The sequence below is a fragment of the Cryptomeria japonica genome, chromosome 1 (genome assembly GCF_030272615.1).
Source record: "Cryptomeria japonica chromosome 1, Sugi_1.0, whole genome shotgun sequence".
NCBI classification, from domain to species: Eukaryota; Viridiplantae; Streptophyta; class Pinopsida; order Cupressales; family Cupressaceae; genus Cryptomeria; species Cryptomeria japonica.
Window position 1 is genome coordinate 639,366,526 of NC_081405.1, and position 23,691 is coordinate 639,390,216.

General features: G+C 40.6%; 2 protein-coding genes across 3 annotated transcripts in view; both read left to right on the top strand.

The window, feature by feature from the left end:
- LOC131042466 (putative protease Do-like 14) overlaps positions 1-23,691 on the top strand; it is a 256,834-nt gene that overhangs the window by 111,685 nt on the left and 121,458 nt on the right. The window lies entirely within an intron of this gene.
- LOC131875849 (uncharacterized) lies at positions 18,387-19,524 on the top strand. Its single transcript, XM_059220544.1, has 3 exons — positions 18,387-18,994; positions 19,107-19,339; positions 19,434-19,524. Exons 1-3 carry the CDS (start codon positions 18,906-18,908, stop codon positions 19,448-19,450), a joined length of 339 nt encoding a protein of 112 aa, XP_059076527.1. The 5' UTR covers positions 18,387-18,905; the 3' UTR covers positions 19,451-19,524.

Below are 23,691 nucleotides of genomic sequence, written 5' to 3' on the forward strand. Positions count from 1 at the left end.
CTAAATCTTTGACCTACCTCTCCGAGCATTGCCAGTGGGTGCTCAAACTCCGCTTACCTTTTCCTTCCACTTCCATTTCCTTACCTTCCACACTTCACCTTCCTACCTTCCACGTCACCTTCTATCTCCTATCTTCCCTTCCCTACATCCTCCATCCTCAATCCATTACCTTCCCTTCCACCCTTCCATCTTTCCTTCCACCCTTCACCTCCACCTTCACCTTTACCTTGAACTCCTTTACCACCCTCCAAAACCTCGATCCTTTCCTAAATCCACATCTGTTAACCCCTTACACCATGGTATCCGTCACTTCCTATGCTTTCCAAAAGCCGCAATCTTGCACTTCCTTTTCCCCTGCTAAACTGCAAACTCCCTCTAAGCACTTCCTTTACTAACCCAAAAGTGTGAACATCCTTTGCCCCCCTATTGTCTTCATTTTTGGTTTTCAAAAATTTGGACAACCCCCTTGAATTTTTCTTTAAAATTCATGTTTTTGTGTCTCTAGTGCACGCTTCTCAAGGTCAAACTCTATCTTGATTAAATGTCCATTTGAATGTGCGTGTTCCCTTTGGTTTTCCTTGTTAAATTTTAGTTGTTTTGAGTATTGTTTTTGCCCTTCTTAGTTCAAAATCGGGTTTTTGAAGTCATAGTGCAAGTTGGGGGTCTCTTTTTAGAGACAACAAGTAGCATAACTTACTTGTAGCCGGGCTTCTAAAGCCCGATTACAAGTTTTAAAATCTTTGTTATTATTGGTCACTTGTATTCTGGGTTTCAAAACTCGATTACAAGTGTTTCCTTTCTTATTGCACATACAAGTTAGTCTTTAACTTGCAATTGGGTCCTAGAGACTTGATTGCAAGTAGATGAGTTAAAGTGTGTTTTTAGTCACTTGTACTTGTGTGTTTAAAACCCGATCTTTAGTGTTTTGGAATATAAATCACTTGTAGTCAGGTCCTCAAGGCCCGACCACAAGTTTTTGTGTTGAAGTTCCTTTTCTTTGGGAGGTGTGGCTTTGCATTTATGGATGGAGTGATTGCATTCTAGGAGGAGTTTTTCTTCTATATTGATTATAAGACCTCTTGAGAAGTTCTTTTCAAATCGCATTGTTCTTGGTTAAGTCTTGTTCCTTGGCTAAGGCGGCTTTCTCTTTTCAGGTATGGTCTTTCTCTATCTTTCCCTTAGTTGTTTTGATGTTAGGGTTTCTGCATTTTAGTCTGTATATTTTGAATGATAGCTGTTTTCTTTGCTTCTTTTTTGTCTTCCCTTGTGCATTTCTTTAGTTCGCTTCTTGTGCATACATCTTTTGGTGCCATGCAGTCGGGTTTCTTCAAACCGATTGTATGCACTTATTTTCATCTCTCCGTCATTCTACTTTTGTGTCGCTTTGGGAGTTCTAATGCGAGGCAATTTCAATTGGTTTCAAGTTTGGTCACTTGTAATCGGGTCATTATGACCCGATTACAAGCTTATTTACCCCAATTCGATAAGACTTGCAATTGGGTCATACTGACCCGATTACAAGTGAATGAGGATATTCCATTTTCTCATTATTACAACAAGACATACTTGTAATTGGGTCATTATGATTTGATTACAAGTCTTTCCCAATCCCGTTTTGAATTTTGGCAACTTGCAGTCGGGTCATGATGACCCGATTACAAGTTTAAAATGTAATCTTTCCCCATTGTTTCGTTTGATCTTCCGAATGTGCATCGTTTTCTTTCTTGCGTTTTGGCAAATAAAGTCTTTATTTACTTGCAGTTGGGTCCTAGAGACCCTACTATAAGTATAAAATGTATTGTTCTACCCTCCTTCTGCACACTTGCAATCGGGTCTCCAAGAACCGACTGCAAGTGTGAAGTTTGTTACTACATCTCAACTTGGCAAGCTCATTCCATTTGCAGTCATATCCCTCCATGCTCAAAGCGCTTTCCGAGAGACTATATCGCATATTAACCACCTGTAATCAGGTCCTCAAGACCTGACTACAAGTATCCATTATCATTTGCCTTCAAATTTTACCATTCCACTTGTAGTCGACAATCGGCTCAAGGAGGAGGAAAGCTGGAATGCCCGTCTTATGAACCTCATGAAATTAGATGAACGTCGGATGATGGCATAGTGGGTGACAGAAGTGGCCCAACACCAACAAAAGTACTGGCATGATAAACATCTTCGGCGGACGAACTTCCTTCCTGGACAGTTGGTTTTGAAGTATAACGGTCGCAATGAACTTCGGCCTAGTAAGTTCAAAGTTCGTTGGTTGGGGCCCTATAAGTCAGAGAAGTGGGGAAGAACGGAGCAGTAAAAATTTCCACCTTGGATGATAACCCAATACGCGACCCTGTAAATGGCTCAAAGTTGAAACTGTATTGGGAATGTGATAAACTAGTTGTATCAATCAACATGCTGGGGTACGCGACGAAGGGGGATTGGACCATTGGAAGGAGTAAGGAAGTAGAAGAAGATCCTGTGGTCGCTGCAGAGCCTTACAGACATGACAAAGATTGGGCCAAACCACTTACGTCCATAGAAGAAAGGTTGGTGCGGAAGCAAGTCGAAGGCATTGCAGTGCCTCAAATTCATAAGTACCTTATGAATGCATATTTCAGTGATCCAGCCGTGTGGAGAAGGCTCACGAGACATTGGAGGAAGAGAACTCCATATGAAGGATCCCGTGAAGGCTACATTGCATATGACATTGATGAAGAAGCAAAGGCGAAAAGGAAGGAGGAACTTGCCAGGAAAGAGGAAGAACCAGTCGACCTAGAAGAAGTAGACCTGGAGGAGTACGGTTCAACTCTAGGACCATGTTCGACGATGGTATTGAAGGCCGAAGATCTATTTGTGATAGCATCAGGGCTTGGCGAACAAGAATCGGGCCCCAATTCACTCTACCGGGTAATTCCCAACCTCGCGGACCCACCTCAGGTTGATGGGGAAAAGGTAACATGGTACCAACAGTACGGGGGACGGTATATAGATGGACACTATAAAGGAGTGGGTTTGGCACCACTACTTGATAATATTTTGGACTTGGAGTATGTGGGCATGTGTTGCTTTGAGGAATGCTACAGGAGACCACCGTACATATGTGCATGGGTTCATGACTCGGAGATCAGAGTAAGACCTCATGGAGATCCCATAGGGGTTAAAAGGAAGATGCAAAACTTGGGAAATGCAGATGATGCTGAAACAGGACCAAGCAAAAAGTTGAAGGAAGAAGTTAGCAATAAGGTAAAGCGGGGTAAAGAAGTGAAGCGTATGGCACAAAAGCCAAGTCGTGCAAACAAAGGAAGACGGTAAGAAAACAGACAGAAGGGGTGGTCAACTCCAGGGTACAGAAAAGCAAGAAAATAAGCAGTTGGGGGAAACAAGTTGCCTAGTACCATGGCCAATTAAAGGTACTAAGGCTAAAATTTAAATATTTTTGCCAGGTTAGAAAATTAAAAGAATATTTTAAAAGTAGGATACTAAAAATAGAAAAAGGGCAAGTATTAAAAATTAAATGAAAGGGGCTAGGAAACATTAAAAAATTAAAACAAAGGGTAAATATTATAAAGTTAGTAAAAGAAAAATTAAATGTGGTGAAAAAAAGGTTATTTTATAAGAAATTGATGCAATTTACCCTAACCCTAAAAATGGAAGAATTTTATAAATCCCTCCAAGTGGCCATTTCAAGCAAATCGTACAGCCACGAAAGCGGCAGGAGCAAACCAGGAAGGTCGAACAAATTCGGCACAAGGGGAAATCAGAAGGGAGTACTGCTCCGTATGGATTGGAGTGAAGACGGACGTCCGTACGAGTTCCGAATGGAAGGCATAGAGAAAGAGAATTGGATGGCAAGGGAAAATTTGGCCGATTCCCGTACGAAAAATTCCAGAGGACGGGGATCGAAATCCGTACGATTTCTGTATGGGTACGTTATCGGATGGAAATTGAGGAGGGGGAAATCTGTACGATTTCTGTACTGACAGTGCAGTGGGTGAAAATCAGAAAGCATGAAGGAATTCGTACGATAATTGCAGACAAGGGATACCGATCAAACAAAAAGAATCCATACGATACTCGTACAGACATACATTAGGCGATAAGGACGGACCTGTACGGTATTCGTACAAAATTTTTGAACGACGACAAAATTTGTACGGCCATCCAAACCAGGTGTGAGGGGGTGAGAAGGTGGTTCGCAGAAATTCGTATGGAAGTGGAAAAAATCCGTCCGGATTTTGCTGGAGGAGAAATTCCGTACGGTGAGTGGACAAAAAATCCGTACGGTGAAACAAGGCACGGTTCGTATGGCCAAGGAAGGACAGTTTCCGCAGTTGAGAGCACATGGCAGAATTCAGCCGGTTGCGGAAACGGTTGGGGTAACGGTTTTGACAGCGATAGTGTACATCTAGCAGAGGAGTTGAATGATCATACAGAACTAGGGCTTATAAAAATTGATCGAAGTATGACACGAATGAGCTTTGGAAACCCCACTGACGGAAGCAACGTGATACACGTAGGAACCATGGCCACACTAGGAAGCAGCAAGGCAAAAAAGGTTTGAGCATGAGTGTAGAGAGATGAGCCTGTGACTGTACAATCCCTGACATGGGAAGGCTTGAAATGCAGCGACTGCAGAGCATGGTGGGATGAGACGGATGATGCCAATGTCATCAAGAAGAATTTGAAGACAGCAGGGGTTGATAAGATTTTGGCCATGCCCGTCTTCAACATCAAAGATTTTGAACCTATGCTGAAGGGAATGGTGGCAGGTTACGACAGGCATACACACAGATCGATGGTGAAGTATGGTGGGTGTCGCCTTACCATCTCTTACTCCGCCGCCGAGTTTGCTAGGATATTTGGAATTCCAAACCAGGGAAACCCTGTGGTTAAGAGGAAGATGACATTGGAGAAGAAACAATAGCTGGTCCGCTTGGTTTGCCGTGGGGACTTGACACAGAGAGCAGGACAACATTTGGAAATCTGGAAGTAGCTGTGGCGTGAAGAGAATATTTTTGGCAAATGCAGAATGGCGATGCATCGTGGATATTATCAAGAGTAGGTTGATAGGAGCTAGTAGAGGGTCAGACATCGTTGTGTGGATGTTGTACCTGATGAACGGGTTGAGGAATGGCACGGTGTTTAATTGGGCATCTTTTCTCTCTGAGCGTATCAGAGAATGTCTAGGGTTGTGTTGATGTGTATTTTGTACACGACCAAACACAGAATAAAATACCTAAAGGTACCTTATCCTCTCTTGAATAAAGTCTCCGAATGCTGAAGATGTCGCGAAAAGGATCAATCGGGATGACTTCAAGGTTCTTTTCTGTAGGATCTCTACGTGTGGATAAGCTCTTCGCGGTATGATGTGATTTTGCTAGAATCAGGACTTACACTCAATGACCTAACCGTCTGATTTGCTGGAATCACAAGATTTCACTAGCCTAGATTTTGAAAGAAGGAAAAAGGATGAGGGCGAGGAAAGGATCTAATTCTGATACTAAGAAATGTAGGAGCAATGATTGATCTTTGATGAAATTCTAACTAAGTCTTGTTTTGACATCGCAGGACCATCTCCACAAGGTTAGTGCGATCTTCAGAGGAAAGCTTTATGATGTTCAGATCATCGCTACAGGCATAGACACCATCAAGTTGATGCATATCAGTGAAGAAGCGACAATTGAAGTTGAGCTTAAGCTGAATGATTCCAGTTGACTACACAAGGCAAGTCTGTAATCAACAAACTGCTAGTAGTATGGAAATACAAATTTCACCATCAATCAAACACATTTCTTCCACTCATCTAATAACATGAAATCAAATCTGAGAAGTATAGAGACCATGCAAATTGTTGAATCGACCCATAGATTTCACCATTTCTTCAATGAAGTTTTACAAGTCTTTTACAACAACATCTTGGCAACAACCTTTGCCCTCTCTTGCTATTCTACTCTAATTGCTATTCTATCAACTTGACTATTCACTATTAGCTAACTATTCACCTACTATCAACTATTGACTAACTATTATTGACTCACTATTCACTAACTATTCTCCTTTACAAATGAAGAGCCAGGGCTTATAGTGTGCCCTTAATACAATTCAATGGCTCAGATCAACTTGAGATCAATGGCCGAGATTTTACAATGAAAACCCTAATTAGGGTTTGTTACAACAAACTTAATTCTGACCAATGAAATAATTGCATTATTAGGACACATGTCTTCTCTGGAATATTCGAACAAAGGATAACTGGGGTAGGTACATCGAAGTTTGTGCCATCTCCCATGAGTCAGGTGCATTGAATCTGGACACGCTGAGGTGGACCAATCCGACTGGAGGAGTGGTGACTGGGATGCCACCCTGTCTAACAGTTGGTTGATGCTCAGTTTGGTGATGCTTTCCTTCAAATGCTGGACTGGAAGATAGATGGAGAAGGTTGTCCTTAATGAAATTGGATTGGAGGAGGTCGTCCTTGTCCTGACTTGATCTTCTTTGATGAGGGTCCGCCAAGTAGTTGATCTTCCGACTCCGAGGGTCGCCATTTGATGCCTACACAAAAGATTAAAGTTAGTCTTTGAGCATCATACCTTAAAGCATAGAATTTAGGACCTTCCAAGAGAATGATTTAAGATATTAATTTGAAAATGACATGATAAATCCAGAATTCTAAATTTTCAAATTAATTATGAATGGAGATTAGATTTTTCAGGACTTTAGACTTTAAAAGATTGCTATGAAATCAAAACAAGTCTTGAATAAGAACTTCAAAAAGGATTCTTCATACCTTCCCCTTTGAAAGCCTAACTATGAACCTTGAAAAATGAAGGAAGAAGATCAGATTTTGCTGGATAAGGATTGAATTGTGGTCTTCCTTTGGATGAATTACGCCTCAATTAGCCTTCAAAAAGCGTCGCCTTCCACTAGCTTCTCAAAATCTGGAAATTCGCCTTCAAACACCTTCCAAAATCTGGAAATTATCCTCCAACTTGTTCAATTTCGCACCTCCAAATATGCTCTTCAAGTTCGCATGAGAGATAATGAAAGAATGATTTGAATATGCTACAATACACCTCCCTTATATAGGGCGCTCACCTTGATTTCCCTCAAGGCCGACTTGGCAAATAGGGAATAAAATAAAATAAAACTCCTCTCAAAAGATGGCCGACTTGTTTGTAAAGGCACAATAATGATTTTTGAGCGCTTAAGCATAATTTTTTAATTTTTAAATTAATTCCAAAGCTCAAAGGTGGATTTTTTCAATTATTTCAAGGCCTAGAAATTAATTAATTAAATTGTAAATGCCTTAATTCAACCTCCCAAATGTCTTGAATTTTGCAAATTTGGTGAAAATTTAGGAATATGGAGGTTTGATTGAGGCTTAATGAAGCTTCCTGATGATTTCGCCCTGGACCCTTTGGAAGGGTCAGGAGCGATTTTTCAATTTAAGACTTGAATACCTCATTCCCTTCACTCCAAAATCTCTCGGAAGGCAAGCTTATGTTTGTTTTGGCCTAATCAAGGTCTTGCATTTAAATTTTTTATCATTTCTCATGCAGGAACTAGGTGAAAATGTGAATTTCGCCCTGGACCCTCTGGAAGGGTCAGGAGCGATTTTTTCATTTTAGGCGAAAATTCACCTTAGTTTGATCATTAAACTCCCCCAAGGCAATCTCCTGGGTTCATTTCCTTCCATCATTGTGTTAGCTCATCAAAATTTTGAAGGAAATATTGTATTTTTGGGAATTTCGCTCTGGACCCTCTGGAAGGGTCAGGAGAGAAATTCTCTCCTGAGCTCAAAATTCTCATTTTTGAAGGTCCAAAACCTTTTCAAGGCATTCCAAATAGGTTCTTTCATTGAATTCCAGGCTTAGTTTCACTCAAATCAGGACGAAAAAGGTGATTTTAGGGTTTTTCACCCTGGACCCTCTGGAAGGGTCAGGAGCGATTTTTCTTCCTTTGGCTTACTTCTCCATCATTTTATCTTGAATCCTTCACTCAAAGTTAGGCAATGGTTTTCCTCATTCACTCTATCCAAGTTTGGCTTGTTCTTGCAAGGTAAAATAGGGGATTTTTAGATTTTCGCCCTGGACCCTCTGGAAGGGTCAGGAGCGATTTTCCCAATTGGCATCAAAATTTGCATCCTTAGCAATCCAATTCCACTTCAAGGCAATTCAAATGTCTTTTCACACCCACGTCTAAGCTTAACTTTGCCCAAACTTTGGAAAAAAGGATAGTTTTGAGGATTTTCGCTCTGAACCCTCTGGAAGGGTCAGGAGCGAAAATCATTTTCTAGGCTTGATTGCTTCCTCTTGACCGCCTCAATTATCTTCAAAGGGCAAAACACACTTCCTCACACCCATTCAAGCCATAGAATCTAGAAAGTTGCCCTGACCTTGCAAGAAATAGGTGTTTTTTAGGAATTTCGCTCTGGACCCTCTGGAAGGGTCAGGAGCGAAATTCATCATTTGGCTCAATTCCTTCACCTTTTGATGATTTCTTCCAATCTCAACTTAATCCCAGGGGCAATTCCTTCTATGTTTCTCCTTGTCTCATACTTGACTTAGCAAAATTTGATAGCAAAAGTGTTTTTTGAGAAAATTCGCCCTGGACCCTTTGGAAGGGTCAGGAGCGATTTTTTCAATCTTGACCAAAATCCTTTATTTTCAATGCTTCTAAACATCCCCAAAGGCTAGACCATGTTCATACTTCATCTCATCATGCCTTGGACATCAAATTTTGGCCAAATGAGGCAAGAAATGTCTCTTAGAGAGATTTTCGCTCTGGACCCTTTGGAAGGTTCAGGAGCGAAAATCACTTTTTGGGCTAAATCCTTCATTTCTCCCTTTCAAAACGACCTCAAGAGGCAAAAGCAAGTCATTTTCTTTCCATCCATGTCATTACAAATCAAAAACTTGACTTCCTTTATTGCAAAGTAAGAGCTTTTGGGAATTTCGCTTTGGACCCTTTGGAAGGGTCAGGAGCGAAATTTCCCTTCTTGTCCAAAATTGCTCATTTGTCAAGCTTCAAACCATCTCTCAGGGCAAAGTTAGGCCATTTTCCAAGTTAGGAACAAGGTTTCAAGCTCAAAGAAGGTGGCAAATGAAATTTATGATGAATTTCGCTCTAGACCCTTTGGAAGGGTGAGGAGCGAAATTCTCCTTTAGGCCAAAATCTTGATCTTCAAAATCAATCAAACTCCCTCTCAAGGCAAAAACATACCCATTCATCTCTCATCAAGCCAACGCCTAGCCAAAATAAGGAGGAAAACAAGAGTTATAAAGATTTTCGCTCTGGACCCTCTGGAAGGGTCAGGAGCGAAATTCCTAATCTTGGCCAAGATCCTGACTTCATTTTCACATTTCTTCATTCAAACAAGCGTTTTTACCTTCATTCAAGCCTAGGAATGCATTAGTTCTAAGTTTTGGTCAAAGTGGAATGTCTTATGGAGAATTTCGCTCTGGACCCTTTGGAAGGGTCAGGAGCGAAATTCCCTTTGGACCCTTTGGAAGGGTCAGGAGCGAAATTTGACATTTTGGACTCTCCGTCAGGATCATTTTATGGAATATAACATTTAAGTATAAGTGACTTATACTTTAAGTTATATTCCATATATACTTTCAGGATGTTTGAGAGTGGTTTCGGCCCTCCAGGAGTTATATTGCAAAATCTAGTTTTTGGAGGATTCATCAGTTTTCCAGACTTAGTCAAATTTTAGGATCAGGACATTCTAGACTTAGCCAAATTTCAGGGCAGGGCATTCCAGACTTAGCCAAATTTGAAGGCATTTGAAGATCAGGATGACATTCCAGACTTCATCACTCACGAACTCGACCTAATTCAGACCTTCAAGGATGATACCCACTCACAAAGCAAGACACAATTAGCAATAAGCGCAAAACCAGGCCCTAAAGAAGATTCTCAAAGAAACCCTAATTCTGGAGCCCTGTGGACTCACCCTGGCTCAAGCAAAGCTTGTAATCCAACGATCCCCTCGACAACACTCATCCTGCAAAGGCTAACAGACAAAACCCTAAAAGACCTAGAAAACAAACCCTAGAAAGCAAAAAGCAGGGGTCTACATTTGCAAATGGGGCGATGTGTGAATACGTCACAACAGGTTGCAACATAAGGTATTCTACATGTCACACCATGCTGTTGCGATTCACCTTCTATGTAGACCATTGAGCCCTCATGTACTTGGTAAACAAGCCAATCATCCAAGGACGAGTGAGTAGGTCTTGTTGCAAGAGTTTACAATCACACTCATTTTTCGGTCAAGAAAGAGCCATGTCATTGTTGACCAATTTTCACAAATCAGGTTGTGAGAGCCACCTGATGGTGTGAATGAGGACTTCTCGGATGCCCATCTATTTCAAATTGCAACACTATCCGCCATGGTATGAAAGCATCGGGGAGTACCTATCCACCTCTACCTTCCCAAGGGAAATGCCACCAAGCGAAATGAGAAAGCTATCCCTCAAGAGAAAAAGCTTCCAATTCATAAATGGATTACTATACAAGATGGGTTTGTACCAATTGTGACAAAGATGTGTCATGCAGGAAGAGATACGTGGAAAGTTGAAGGAAGCACATGAAGGTTTGGCTTGCAGTCATGTGGGTCGGATGCTACAACAAGCAAAGTCGTACTGGCAGGGCTATGGTGGCCAACATTGCACACAAACGCCCATGAATGGATAGTAGAATGTGATACTTGCTAGGGAACCAATAAACTCGTAAAGAGAGACTACATGCTATTGTTAGCCTCACAGCCCCAAGAACTCTTTGAGAGTTGTGGCCTAGATTTCATTGGGCCATTGAAGGTTAGTCGGATACATAGTTGTTAATACATCGTGGTAGCCACTGAATGCCTCACAAAAAGGGTGGACGCAAGAGCACTACGAGACAACACAACCATCAGTATGAGAAAGATTATATATGAAGAGATAGTGAGAAGGTATGACATCCTTATCCAAATCACAAGTGAGAAAGGGGTGAACTTTGTCAATCGTATCATTCGATTGATGATGACATAGTTTAAAATTTTCGATAATCTGTCCAGTTCTTACTACCCAAGAGCCAACAGTCTGGCAGAGTCAACAAAGTGCTGGTCTTGGTCATATACAAGTCATGTGGTGTGGAGGACGAGGATTGGGAAGAAATAGTCCCGATTGTACCGTAGGCCCACCCTACAACTTACAAGGTGACAACAGGCCAATACACCATTCCAGTTGATGTACGGAAGGGAATCAATGGTCCCTGTTGAGTACATAGTTTTGAGGCTTGAGAATTGTTGTGGAGTACTGGCTTGGTGACACCAAGAGCCTGAAAGAATGAATCTTCACCCTCAACAAGTTGGATGAGTGGAGGATAATGACACAATGGGCCACCGAGACCATGCAACTCTGACATTTTCTAGAATGACAAACACTTCCAAAGAATGAACTTTCAGCCAAGGTAGTTGGTTTTAAAATATAATGGTTGTAACAAAATCAAGCCTGGGAAGTTTAAAGTTTGTGGCTAGGGAACCGTACAAAATCAGGGAGGTTGGTGAGAACGAAGCAATCAGGATGGCATCCTTGGATGACAAACACATACGAGACCCCATTAATGTATCCAAGCTCAAGGTTTTTCAAGAGAGAAAAGGACCCTTGAAAACCTGAGGAGCATGAACAATAGGAAGGGATGAGGCATTAGAGGAAGACTTGGGGATAACAAAACAACCATTTGTACTCGAAGAGGATTGAGCAGAGGCAAAGAAACTGGGCAAGGAAAGGTTGTTAAGGAAGCACGTCGAAGGAGTTGCGGTACCATGAATTCACAAACATCTAACAAATCCTTTTTTTAGCACACCCACATTATGGAGACATATGGTTGGGTACTAGAGATGGATAGCACCTTATGAAGGTTTGCACCAAGGATACCTGCCATATGACATTGATGAAGTCGTGAAAAAGAGGAAGAAGGAGCAAGCCACAAAAGATTTGGAAGAAGAAGATGAACCTAAAGAAGAGATTGATCTGGAGAAATATGGCTAGAAGATTGGCCCATGCTTAAAAGTAATCGTTAAGATGGACGATTGGTTTGTTTGTGAGCAAGATGCACATAACAAAAATATTATTAAATATTGCATCAAAAATGGTAGAGAACCCCAATATTGACATCAAACTCACTTTGGCGAGTCATATGAACTCTAGTTTGGCCATTGGAGATTTATGGCGAACAAGCGACATGGTACCAACTACGAACAATACAAGGGCGGTATGGCAGTGGACACTATAAAGGTATCGAGCCCTCTCCGTTGCTTGATAAATTTTTTGATTTGGAATATGTTGGTCCTTGTGAAAACGGTTGTTATAAGTGATCTCTAAACACTTGTTGGTGGCGGTACGCCTTTTAGGTAAAACTTAGATTGTTGGAAGGGGATAGAAGAGAAAAAAATTGTTGATGAAGAGACTAGAAAAAATAACAAGCAAAAAATAAAGATGTGGAATTTTAGGGAAATAAAAATTGAAAAATTGAAGGGGAAAAACAATTACGAAGTGATAAGGGTGAGAAAATTAAAATTTAAGAGGACAACTATTGAAAATTGGGGGAAAAAGAGGCATTTTGGTAAAATATTAAATTTAGAAAATATTATTGAAGTGGTGACAAGGAAAGCAATGTGGGAAGACAAGTAAAACATGTTATACAGATCGATGGAGAAATAGGAAGGAAATTTGAGGTGAATAATATAGAGTTGAAATGAAAAAAATTAGATGAAGGAAGTTATCGACCATTTTTTTCCAACACTTCGGTTGATTAATTAAATAAAACCATACCCATTTCTTTTACACCCTTAACCAGGTTTTATTTTCGTTGCAAGGAAGTCTACAACATTGGTATGAAAGTTGGAAGAACTAGTACAAAAATCACGTAGGACTCTATGACACTCTCATGGAAGTCTAGTATGGACCCTGGTATGACTTTGGCAACTTTCTCATTGTGTACGGGATCTTCAATTGGTTGCATGGTGCAAACAATTCGTTACCGTACAACTACACTTCAAACCCGTACAACACTTTAGTTTTCAATCCATATGACATGTTTCATCTTGTCCCACATGAAAGACCATCCGTACACCAGTCCTTCCTTTGCACTGTACAACATCTTGGCCCTCCTCTTGTATGGCATCGTGGTGATCATTCCGTACGGTGTCTTATTCATCAAACGCGACTTGAGTTGTTTCTATGCATCATACGATGTTTGTTCGTTGGAAGTACCATACGACAGTTCTATGCCGTATGGAAACGCCTTGCTACTCTCGTACAACATTCACATTCTTTAGCCATATAGTATCATTCGTCTAGTGAGTATCGCAAACTTTTAACCAATCTTGTGTACGAATTTTGCATCATTATTGGCACCCTTTTGCTAGATTGGTACGACAATATGTTGAAGGTTTGACACGACCTAGTTGTAGTATGGAAAGTGTTTTTGGTACAGCCACTCACACTAGTGTGGGAAGGGTTGGGTAAGCTAGTATATCATCTCATTAACAACAAAATTGTACAACCTATATTGGTATGGCTCCTTGCTACTTAGAAATTGGTTCATAAACTGGCACAACACTATGTTGGTAAACTGGTACAACTGTAGTCTCAAAGAGCTAGTTATCACAACTATTTCTCGAGATATTATAAATCTCAAGTGCTACTCTAGAGACATTATTCATTCTGAGTTGCGGACATGTCAACTGGCAGCAACAAGGGAAACAGGGTTAGACCCCACATCCACTCGGGGAAGTTAGTAGGAGAGGATACCATTACTGTAGATACTCTCACTTGGAAGAGCTTAAGTGACAGTGAATGTCGCACTTGGTGGTAGGATGCAAATGACAAGCATCTACTAAAGGTAGCGCTCATACATGCATAGGTTGACAAAACCACACAACTACCTCTTTTCAATGTTTGAGAGTTTGAACCCTACGTGAAAGCAATGGTTATCCAATACAACATACACTTGCATAAGTCATTCATACAGTATAAAGAGTGTGACGTTAGTACTTTTTGGTTGGCTGAATTTACTAGAGTATTTAGGATACCTTCACGAGGCGCCTCAGTTGCCGAACCAAGTGGCGAAATGGCCTGGTAGTAGGACGCTCTCCTCAAGCAAGTGTGCCACATCGACTTGACGAATGGGGAAGTAGACAATATTTGGAATAGTAGTAATAGTTAGAGGGTTGAAAAAGAACTTTATTGCTATAGCTGACTGGAGGTGTGTGTTGGACTTGATCAAGAGTAGACTCATAGGAGCAAGTTGGACATTAGACATAGTAGTATGGACGATTGCTCTTATGATAGGGCTCATTCTGGGGAAGGTCTACAATTGTGCATCCTTACTCTCAGAGTGGATTAAGAACTCTTGGGTCTATAGCATAAGGCCTTTACGTGGCGTAGCATGCCATTGGTCTTTTCTTGGACACCATTTGAACTTAGGTGTTAGCGGACAAATGGGGACGACTACAGGTTGTTGGCCACCTTGATCCTTTGTGGACAATTGTGTTCTATTGGGCTGACCTGGGTGTATAGTCGGGTGGCATGGAGCAGAGCCAACCCACTAGGAAGAGGTGGAAGTAGCACGAGGATGCCGAGAGCAGTGGCGAAGGGAAGGCCATTGAGTTGTCTTTTGCTAGTGAGAGTGCCAAAGGAGCGTCTGTGGCCATCAAGGCAGGCTTAGATGATTATGATTTGGAAGAGGTGTTTCCCATAGGACATGATTAAAGCGTCACTGGTAGCAGTCCCTCTACAAACCCTAGCCGTACCTCCGCTCGCCCTTCAACTAATGGCAACACCAGATGTACCAGTTGCTCCATCAGTGGATCCCTCCACGTCACTAGATTGCACTACAGAGTCCGAAGATGCCATAGACACTTGGATGGAAATGATGTGGGCCCCACCTGATGCACCTCTGATTGAGTCTCTTGGGTTACTTTTAGAAACTATTGTGTTGTAAGGGACAACACCTACTGTGGAAGAAATCGCTTTGAGTAGGCCACAATTTGTACAAGATGTGCCGGGCGAGCAATCTCTTCTAGATCGACTTCCAGAGCCACTTATTGATCCACTTTTAGAGCCACTTCCAAATCCACTTCTTGAGCCAGCACAACCAATGGCTGAATCGACCCAACCTCCAATCTCTTAGGCACTTGAAGGCAGAGCATAGGAGTCCTCATGCGGTGGTTGGGACAAGATCATTTTATACCTAGGTTGACCGAATCCCCATGATCCAATTGGTACAACCCATTGCTACTTTGGATAGTTGCAGAGCATGTCTACATTTATGGATAGAGTGGGGGATCTTGCCAGAGATTTGGATATTGGCCATGACCCCCTTGTGGCACAGGTGGCAGAGTGCTTTTTGGCCTTCATGCAGGTAGAATGCCATAGGGAGTTCTTTAGGTTCTTCATTCTCAAGGGTTGGCCATTGTGGAGATGTAGGAGATGTTCGATGCTTGGCATCCTTCGTGGGCAACAATCAAAGGCCGCCATGGCCGAGTGTTACGAGTACTCATGGTATGGAGATGAGCTTTCAAGATCTTTTTCTTCAATACCATAAACTTACAGCTTCCATAGAGGATGTTGCTCGAACATGGGAGAGGGTCCTCTGCCAAACAGAGTAGGCTCAAAAGGCCTTGGCTGATCAAATGTAGTAATTTAAGGAGCAATTGGCTCAGGAGCATGCCCATGTTACTACACTAGAGAAGGCCTTGTCGGATTGAGAACACTAACTAGTTGAGAAGGATTGGCAGTTAGTGGAAAAGACTACTTAGCTTGTGCGACAATTGGTAGAGAAGGATGAGAAGCTGATGGAGAACGACCATGAGCTCGAGAGGACAAAAAAGTAGTTGATGGAGGCTACCTACATGGTGAAGGCAGCTAGGGAGAGGGAATTTGTGGCCAACCAATGCCTCCATCACCTTCAACAGCAACACTCCTAGGCATCTACTCCAACATCCTCCATTCTTCTAGGGACGTCTTCTCATCCCTATCAGTGATATTTCCTTTAGTTTTGTTGTGTGTTCTGGATCCCATTTTGTTCTAGTTGTTTGGAAGATGACTTCTTTTTTTGGGGGGCTGATGTAGTTGGCAAATTATGCCGATTTGTTTATAAACAAATGTTGGTTAGCCGACGGTATTAAGTATTTAGTAGTTAGTCGGCTATGTTATGTATGTTGTTGTTGTCTCCGATGATTAGTTGTGACTTGGTAGTTCTTGAGGGTTGGTAATCTTAACCAACTGTGGACTGTTTATCTACTCATTTTGGATGTCTCGGGGACCTTTTACTATTGTCATTTACACATTGCATATTTGAAATGATGATCTATCTTTCGGAAACTATATGGTACTTGGTATTCTATATTTTGATATTCCGTGTTCTGTAAGTTACTTCTGTTTACTTTGTATGTTAAGTAGCATTACCGTACCGGAGTAAACAGCCACCCCCATTCTTCATGAAGGGACACAAATTGAAATTGGTGCTTCTCATGAAACATTGAAAAATATCTTCTCTGAGTGAGAAGCTAGCTTGAGATGATGAAAGCCCGCCAACCTCCAATGTAAATTGTTTAATTCCTAAAAAAGATATACCTCCTCACTATCATGGTGGGGAGAATCTTTCTTATGCATTTCAAAACTATATTCTTCTATTTCACTTTTAGTTGCAGCGAGAGCTGTATTTTTCAACTTTCCATTAGTGAGATCTTTGGCATGTTGAATGCAATTTATTTGAACACATCCATGTATGTCCATTTTTCTGACAATAATAGCATTTGAATTGTTTATTTTTCCTGAGTTATTCTTGAGAAGAAAAACAGTTTCCTTAGTAATTGAATGATTTTTATTAACTCTAGTTTCTTCATCTATCAGGGAAGAAATCGTTTTTCCAAACTGGGATTAATTTTGTTTAATGTAAATACCACATGATCAAAACTTGAGGGCATACTACTCAATAAAATTTCTTTACCATTATCTTCTTCAATCTGCCAACAAGTTGATTTATAAGAGATTGAAAAATACGAATGTGTTGAACAACACTTTCCTTTTCATTCATCTTTAGGGTGAAGAGTTTTTGTTTTATTGACATCTTGGCATTGGAAGGTTGAGATTGAAATAATGTACTAAGACCTTCTGAAATTTGTTTGGATGTTTTTGAAAGATCAATTTGATTCAAGTAAACATTTGATAATCCAAGGCCAATAAATGTTGTTGCTTTGTAATCCTAAACTGCTCATTTGTTGCTTCATCTGCATTATTTGGCCTTTTTGTGTTTCTAATCACAATATCCCATAAATCCTTTTCAATTAGAAGCAACTGAATCTTTATCTGCCATGTATGAAAATCGTGTCCTTCAAATTTACAATTGTAATTGATTTTTCTATTTAAATAAAAATAGCCTTATCACTCTAGAAAAAAAATATAGCTCCAATTACAAAAAAATATTTTAGAATTCCGTGACTCGTGGCGAGTCACGCGAATCAACGGGCCGGGTTACCCCTGCCGGGTCACGGTGACCTTGACCCGTGCTTGGACGGGTCAGGTCGCCTGACTCGCCTGACTCGCCGAGTCAGCGAGTCACTCCCTGACTCGCCAAGTCCGAGGGTCATGACCCGGCTGGCGTCACTTAAAAAAGTGCAGTAAAAAAAACGTAACATTTTTTAATGATTTTTTTTGCCATTTCCCTTTCTTATAACCCTAAGAGGGATTGGCATTCACTTTTATGAGTGGAAAAGAGGAAAAAAGAGAGGAAGAGAGAAAAATAGGAAGCCATAGTTTTGCAACCAGCTGAGAGGAAGAGGTGAAAAGCTTGCACAAATCACATTGGGGCAGCTCTACAGTTGCATTGAGAGTATCAAGGAGTCCATAGAAACTCATTTGAAACACTTCTCAACAAATTTGAAAGAGGTAAGTGTTAATTTTAATTGATTATGTTGGTTTTTTTTCTATATTTATGGATTTTTTGGTTTTGTTGTTATTTTTTTTTGAAGTTCAACTTTCCAAATCTATATTGCATACTTCAATCACAATGAGATAAATAGAACAAAAGCATAGCAAACCCTAGATTTTTTTTTTGAAAAAATTGTATACATATATTTATAATTTTTTCTAAAAAATATCTAGGGTTTGTTGATTTTTCTCAATTCTTAATTTCTTTCTTTGAAATTTGAAAATTTTCAAGAAAAAACACAATGCACAAATTAGTCTTTGCTGATTTTTTTAAATTAGTTTCAATTTAAAACTTTGTAAAACACAATGCTCAAATGGTGATTTGTAAAATTGTCTTATTGCAGCAGCCCTCACGTTTTGAAAACAATTTTTTTTCCTAATGGCTCATCCTAATCCTCCACAACCTAAGCCTAGGAAACATGGTAAAAAAGATTGAGGCATGGAAATACACTGAAGAATTCCTTGGTAGACAAAGAAATCAAACCAAGTGTAGTTTTTGTAAGGAAATTAACCATGGGTGGATAAATAGATTGAAATATCATATTGCTGGCATACATGGTCATGATACTGAGCCTTGTACCGAGGCACCTCCCGAAGCAGTCCGTTTTTGTTACGTCCAATTAGAAAATTTTGAAATACATAAGCAAACAAAAAAAAGACAAAGAGAGGAGTTATGTCATATTGGCTCCCCTCGACCCACATCCGCATCTGCATCCACAGCTGCATCCATAGGTTGTGTTGGAGAGGGTTCTTCTATGCCTCCCTTTCGTCCTAGTGCCTCCTTTTCGCCCTAGTGCTTCTGCTAGTGCTAGTACTTCTATTTCTGCTCCTAGTAGTCACAATTTTGGTCTTAGAGTGCGAAAATCCAAGATAGACAATTTTTTTGTACCACGCACTACTCCTGGCGCACAACGCTCGCTTGAGAGCATGTCTTGGAACAAGGAGGTCCATGATGCAGGAAGAAAAGCAATTTGCAAGTTTTGGTACTTCTGCAACATTCCATTTATTGCAGCTAGGTACTTTTTTATTTGATTGTTTTAAATTAAAATTTCAAATTTTATGATTTGAAGTTGAAAATTGAAATTGAAATTGAACTTTTCTTATTTAATCTATTTCAATTTGTGATAGGTCTCCTTATTGGCAAGGCATGATTGATGCAGTAACCATTTGTGGGGCGGGGTTTAAAGCCCCTAGTGATACTGAGTTGAGTGGCCCTCTCTTGTTGGAAATGGTGGAAGATATGAAAGTTGACCTAGAGGAGCACCGCCAATCTTGGAGCCACAAGGGTTGCACCATCATGACAGATGGTTGGACTGATAGGAGGATTAGAATACTCCTAAATTTTCTTGTTTCCAGCGGAGGTGATTGATCATTTCACTTCTCTAAATGCATTGTGATTGAAATTGAATAATTTACATTCTAATTTATTGATAATTAATTTGTTTTATTTTCAAGATCCACCATGTTTTTGAAGTCCATCGATGCTTCCTCACATGTAAAAAATGTGGCATACTTATGTGAGGCTATTGAGGAAGTTATACATGAGGTGGGGGAAGAAAATGTGGTGCAAGTGGTGACGGATAATGCAGCAAGTTTTCTTTTAAGTTTTAAGTTTTAAGTTTTAAACTTTGAAATATTAATGGTAAAATTTCTTGATACTTATCACATCTAATTCTTTAACTAATTTAAAATTGTTGCAGGAAAACTTTTGATGGAGAGGCACCGAAAAATCTTTTGGTCTCCATGTGCGGCCCATTGCCTTGACCTCATGGTGGAGGATATAGGTAAGCTTGGATGGGTGAAAGAATGTGTTGAAAGGGCCAAGAATATATGCAAATTTAATTACAATCATGCATTGGTCCTTAGCATTATGAGGCAATACATGGGGGAAAGGGAGTTGGCTCCTCCTGGTATAACGAGATTTCCCTCGAATTTCCTCACATTGAAATCCTTGATAAAATCAAAGCCATCTTTGAGGCGCATGTTTGTTGGTGAGGAGTGGACTTCCTCATCCTATGCTATGACCACTACAGGGATGGATGTAGCAGATTGCATTTTTGATGAGCCAGGTTTTTGGACCCCTTGTGTAGAGATCGTGCAGATAATTTTATAAATTTATATGCATATTTTTGTTTTGTTTGCATTGTGCAACTTTGCAATCATTCTTATTTTCATGCACACTTGTGACAACTATTTTTGTTTAACATTATTTGCAGGTCACTGAGCCCCTAGTAGTTCTCCTACGAGTTGTTGATGGGGAGAAGCCCGCTATGGGCTACATATATGAGGGCATGGATAGGGCCAAGGAGGCCATTAGATCTATATATGCTGGAGTTGAGGGTAAGTATAGGCCCATTTGGGACATAATTGATAGAAGATGGCATAACCAGCTTCATAGGCCCATCCATGCAGTAGCTTATTACCTCAATCCATCATTTCGTTTCCATGCTGATTTCAAAGCGGATGAGGAGGTTCTTAGCGGGCTATATTCAGTAGTACAACGGATGGGCACTGATACCACAGCTGCATTGCTCGAGATGGAGGCATTTAATAATGTAGTAGGGGCGATCTTTGCCAGCCAATTGTGTAAAGAGGGTTGGACAAAATTGCAACCAGGTAGAAAATTCTAAAGTTTATGACTTATGCATTTTAATTCTTCATTTTATAATCTATCTTTAAAGTTGGAAATGAGACTAATGTTTTTTTCTTTTCCTTATCTCAGATAGATGGTGACAAATGTTTGGGCCTTCAACCCCAAACCTTCAAAAAATTGCCATCCGCATATTGAGCTAGCCATGCAACGCTTCTGGATGTGAGCGCAACTGGAGCATGTTCGAGCACATCCACTCGAAGAGGCGAAATAGATTGTCTGGGGAGAGGTTGAGTGATCTAGTCTTTGTTCATTACAACCTTCGTCTCAGTACCAGACAAATTTTGGACGTTGACTCCTCTCCGATCACTCTAGAGAAAGTCGACCCCGAGTCCGATTGGCTCACTGAGTCCACCGATCCAGTCTTCATTGATGAGGACCTTGAGTGGGCTGACCAGGCAGACAGAGAGGCTGAGGCTGTGGCTATGGCAGAGGAGGAGGATAGAGCACGATGAGGCACAACACCTATGGGTACTCAGACTGGCACATCATAGGCAGAGACTATGGCTACTCAGTCATCCAGAACCTACTTTAGATGCCTTTCTAGGAGGCAGATAGACGAGGTTGAGCCAGAGCCTGAGCCATGGACTTGTTTTTGTTTACACTTTACAGTTACATATATGTTTGGGAACATTTGAAGTCATGATTTTTATATACATTGGACAACATTTATAACTCTATATATCTATGTTTTCTAATTCCTTCAGCTACAATTTACATTTCTACGCATGTGATGGATGTATGTTTATGTATGTGATCAAATTAGCCTCTATTTGATGATGTTATAGTGTCTTTAAGCTTAATTCAATAATGGGTGTATGAAACTGTTGACGCGTCTAAAATCGTTGAACTTGCGACTTCATCCGGCCAATGCAGAATAGAATAAACTCGCTGAGTATCCTATCCTCTCTTGAGATAAGGAAATCCCTAATGTTGTTTTTTGTTTGATCAAAAGGGACGACCTCAAGGTTTTGATTGTCAGGTCTTGACTGCGGGATTGCTCAGTGGTTTGATGTGTTTCTGCTGGAAACACAAGGGGGACTTACGGTGAGATAGGTTATTGCTGGATGAGTTCCCCAAAACTTTAACGGTCTTGCTTATCAAATGGTTTTAGTTGGGTTGATACTGCTTTCAATAGAACTATAGATTCTCTTGATAAAAAAAAAGGAAAAGGGGAAGGATAGGGAGAGAGAGAGAGCTACAGAAAATACAAATTTTAACTAAGATAGCAGATTCAGTAAACAGACAGACACCTCCAAATACTAAATTAAGCATTACCAGCCATTTAAGCACAATACTTGCATCAATCTAGTGCGATCTTCAAAGGAAAATTGGATTTTCATGTTATCAAATACAACATCAGAATTTTGACATTCATTCAGTGAGCATTCAACAACCGAACTAAGCATATGAAAGGTTTAGATTAACCATGCAGAAGGAAAGACAATCAGCCATTCCCTAATGGTGTGAACAACGAGGATTCTATCGGATATTTATCTGAAAATGTTATATAAAGGAAAGAAACATGACTGTAAAAATTCTAAATTAATGAAGAAGGAGACCATGCACTCACAAGGAAACTTGAAACAGTCTTAACTTTGCATTAAATCCTGTAAATTTCGCTAGAGCTTCAACAACAATCCATGAACTTCTTACAAAATGAGGGAAAACCAGTCCCTTAAATAGGCTTCAAAAATGGATGAATGGCCAAGATCTAATCGAAACAAGTGGCCCAGATTCATCCATAAAACATGGCTGCCCATACCCATAAATGAGAGGCAAATATCAACAACCACCCCAAAGGGAGTAATAACTACCCAAAAAGGTAATTAGAACATATCCAGAAATAATCCAAAAAGGTGCATACATAAAGTTTTAAATTTTAGTTGACTTGGAAGTCAAACATGACCTTTTGGCCAAAAAGTGCATTTTCAAGATTTAAAAGGAAAAAGCACTTTCTAGGAAAGCACTTTCTCTTTTCCATTTGTAGATTCCTTTTCCAAGAACTCATCTTCACTATGCAAATATTCCTGCCAAAGATCACGACCTGCCGCACGCTCCTCACGAACATACTCCTGGAACTTGATGCATAATTGGAATAGCAGACTGAATGGAGCCATAGGAGGATGACAAATTTTATATTGCATGCCCTCGAGATATTGGTCCACGTGCTTCAAACCATCCTTCCAGCTGGAACGATTACGCTCGAAGCTCAACATGTCTAACTGGAATTGACTAGCAAAACTTAGGTCCTTAACGGAATAGGTGATCCTATCCGTCCCTAGTCTTTCTTCCGAGTCTGGCCGTATCACTTTATCAGACAGGGCATTTTGCCATCCCGAGACCATTGATCGGAGGATCATTTTGCTGAGTTCTTGCATGGTGTTCAGAATTGTCTTGCACGCATCGTGTTCTTTATCAATGATTTCTCGTGTCATTCTTCATGGTGATAGTCCAGTACCATTCCTTGAGAGTGTTGATGTTATAAGGATCTAGGATGGTGGGTAATGTAGGAATCTGTGCATGGGTCCAGAAGAGAGCTCTCATGAGGGGAAGAGTAGTGGCAACCACTTCATGCATTCTAAGGGATTCCTTCTTTACCTCTAATAACGGGACCAGGGTGGTCTCTCGATGGTGAGCCATCTCTTTTACTTCTTCGAGGATTCGTTCTCCCCTTCTTTTGATGCCTTGTATCCATTCCTTGACGGCCCTTGCAGTGTCTCGCACTCCTTCAAATTCTGTAGTGGTTCTTTGTGCTAATGCTGTCGGGGGAATATGGGATTCGGAAGCATTGTGTAATGGTCTCAGGAGTTGATCGATGTATCCTTCGGCCTGCTCAGCACGAGCTTGATACATATCCTTCTCAGCTGTTATTTCTTCAAGTTGCCTGAGTATGTTCTGTATTGAATCCTTGAATTCCTCCTTTTCCTATTCCTTAGTGGCTTGTCCGATGGGGACGGTTGTGATGCTATAATCTGCCAGTGTAATCTGATCTGCTGGCTTGTCTACAGGCGGAGTGGCAATGTGAAGAGTGCGGTTCCTTTGATCATCTTTAGTCATTCT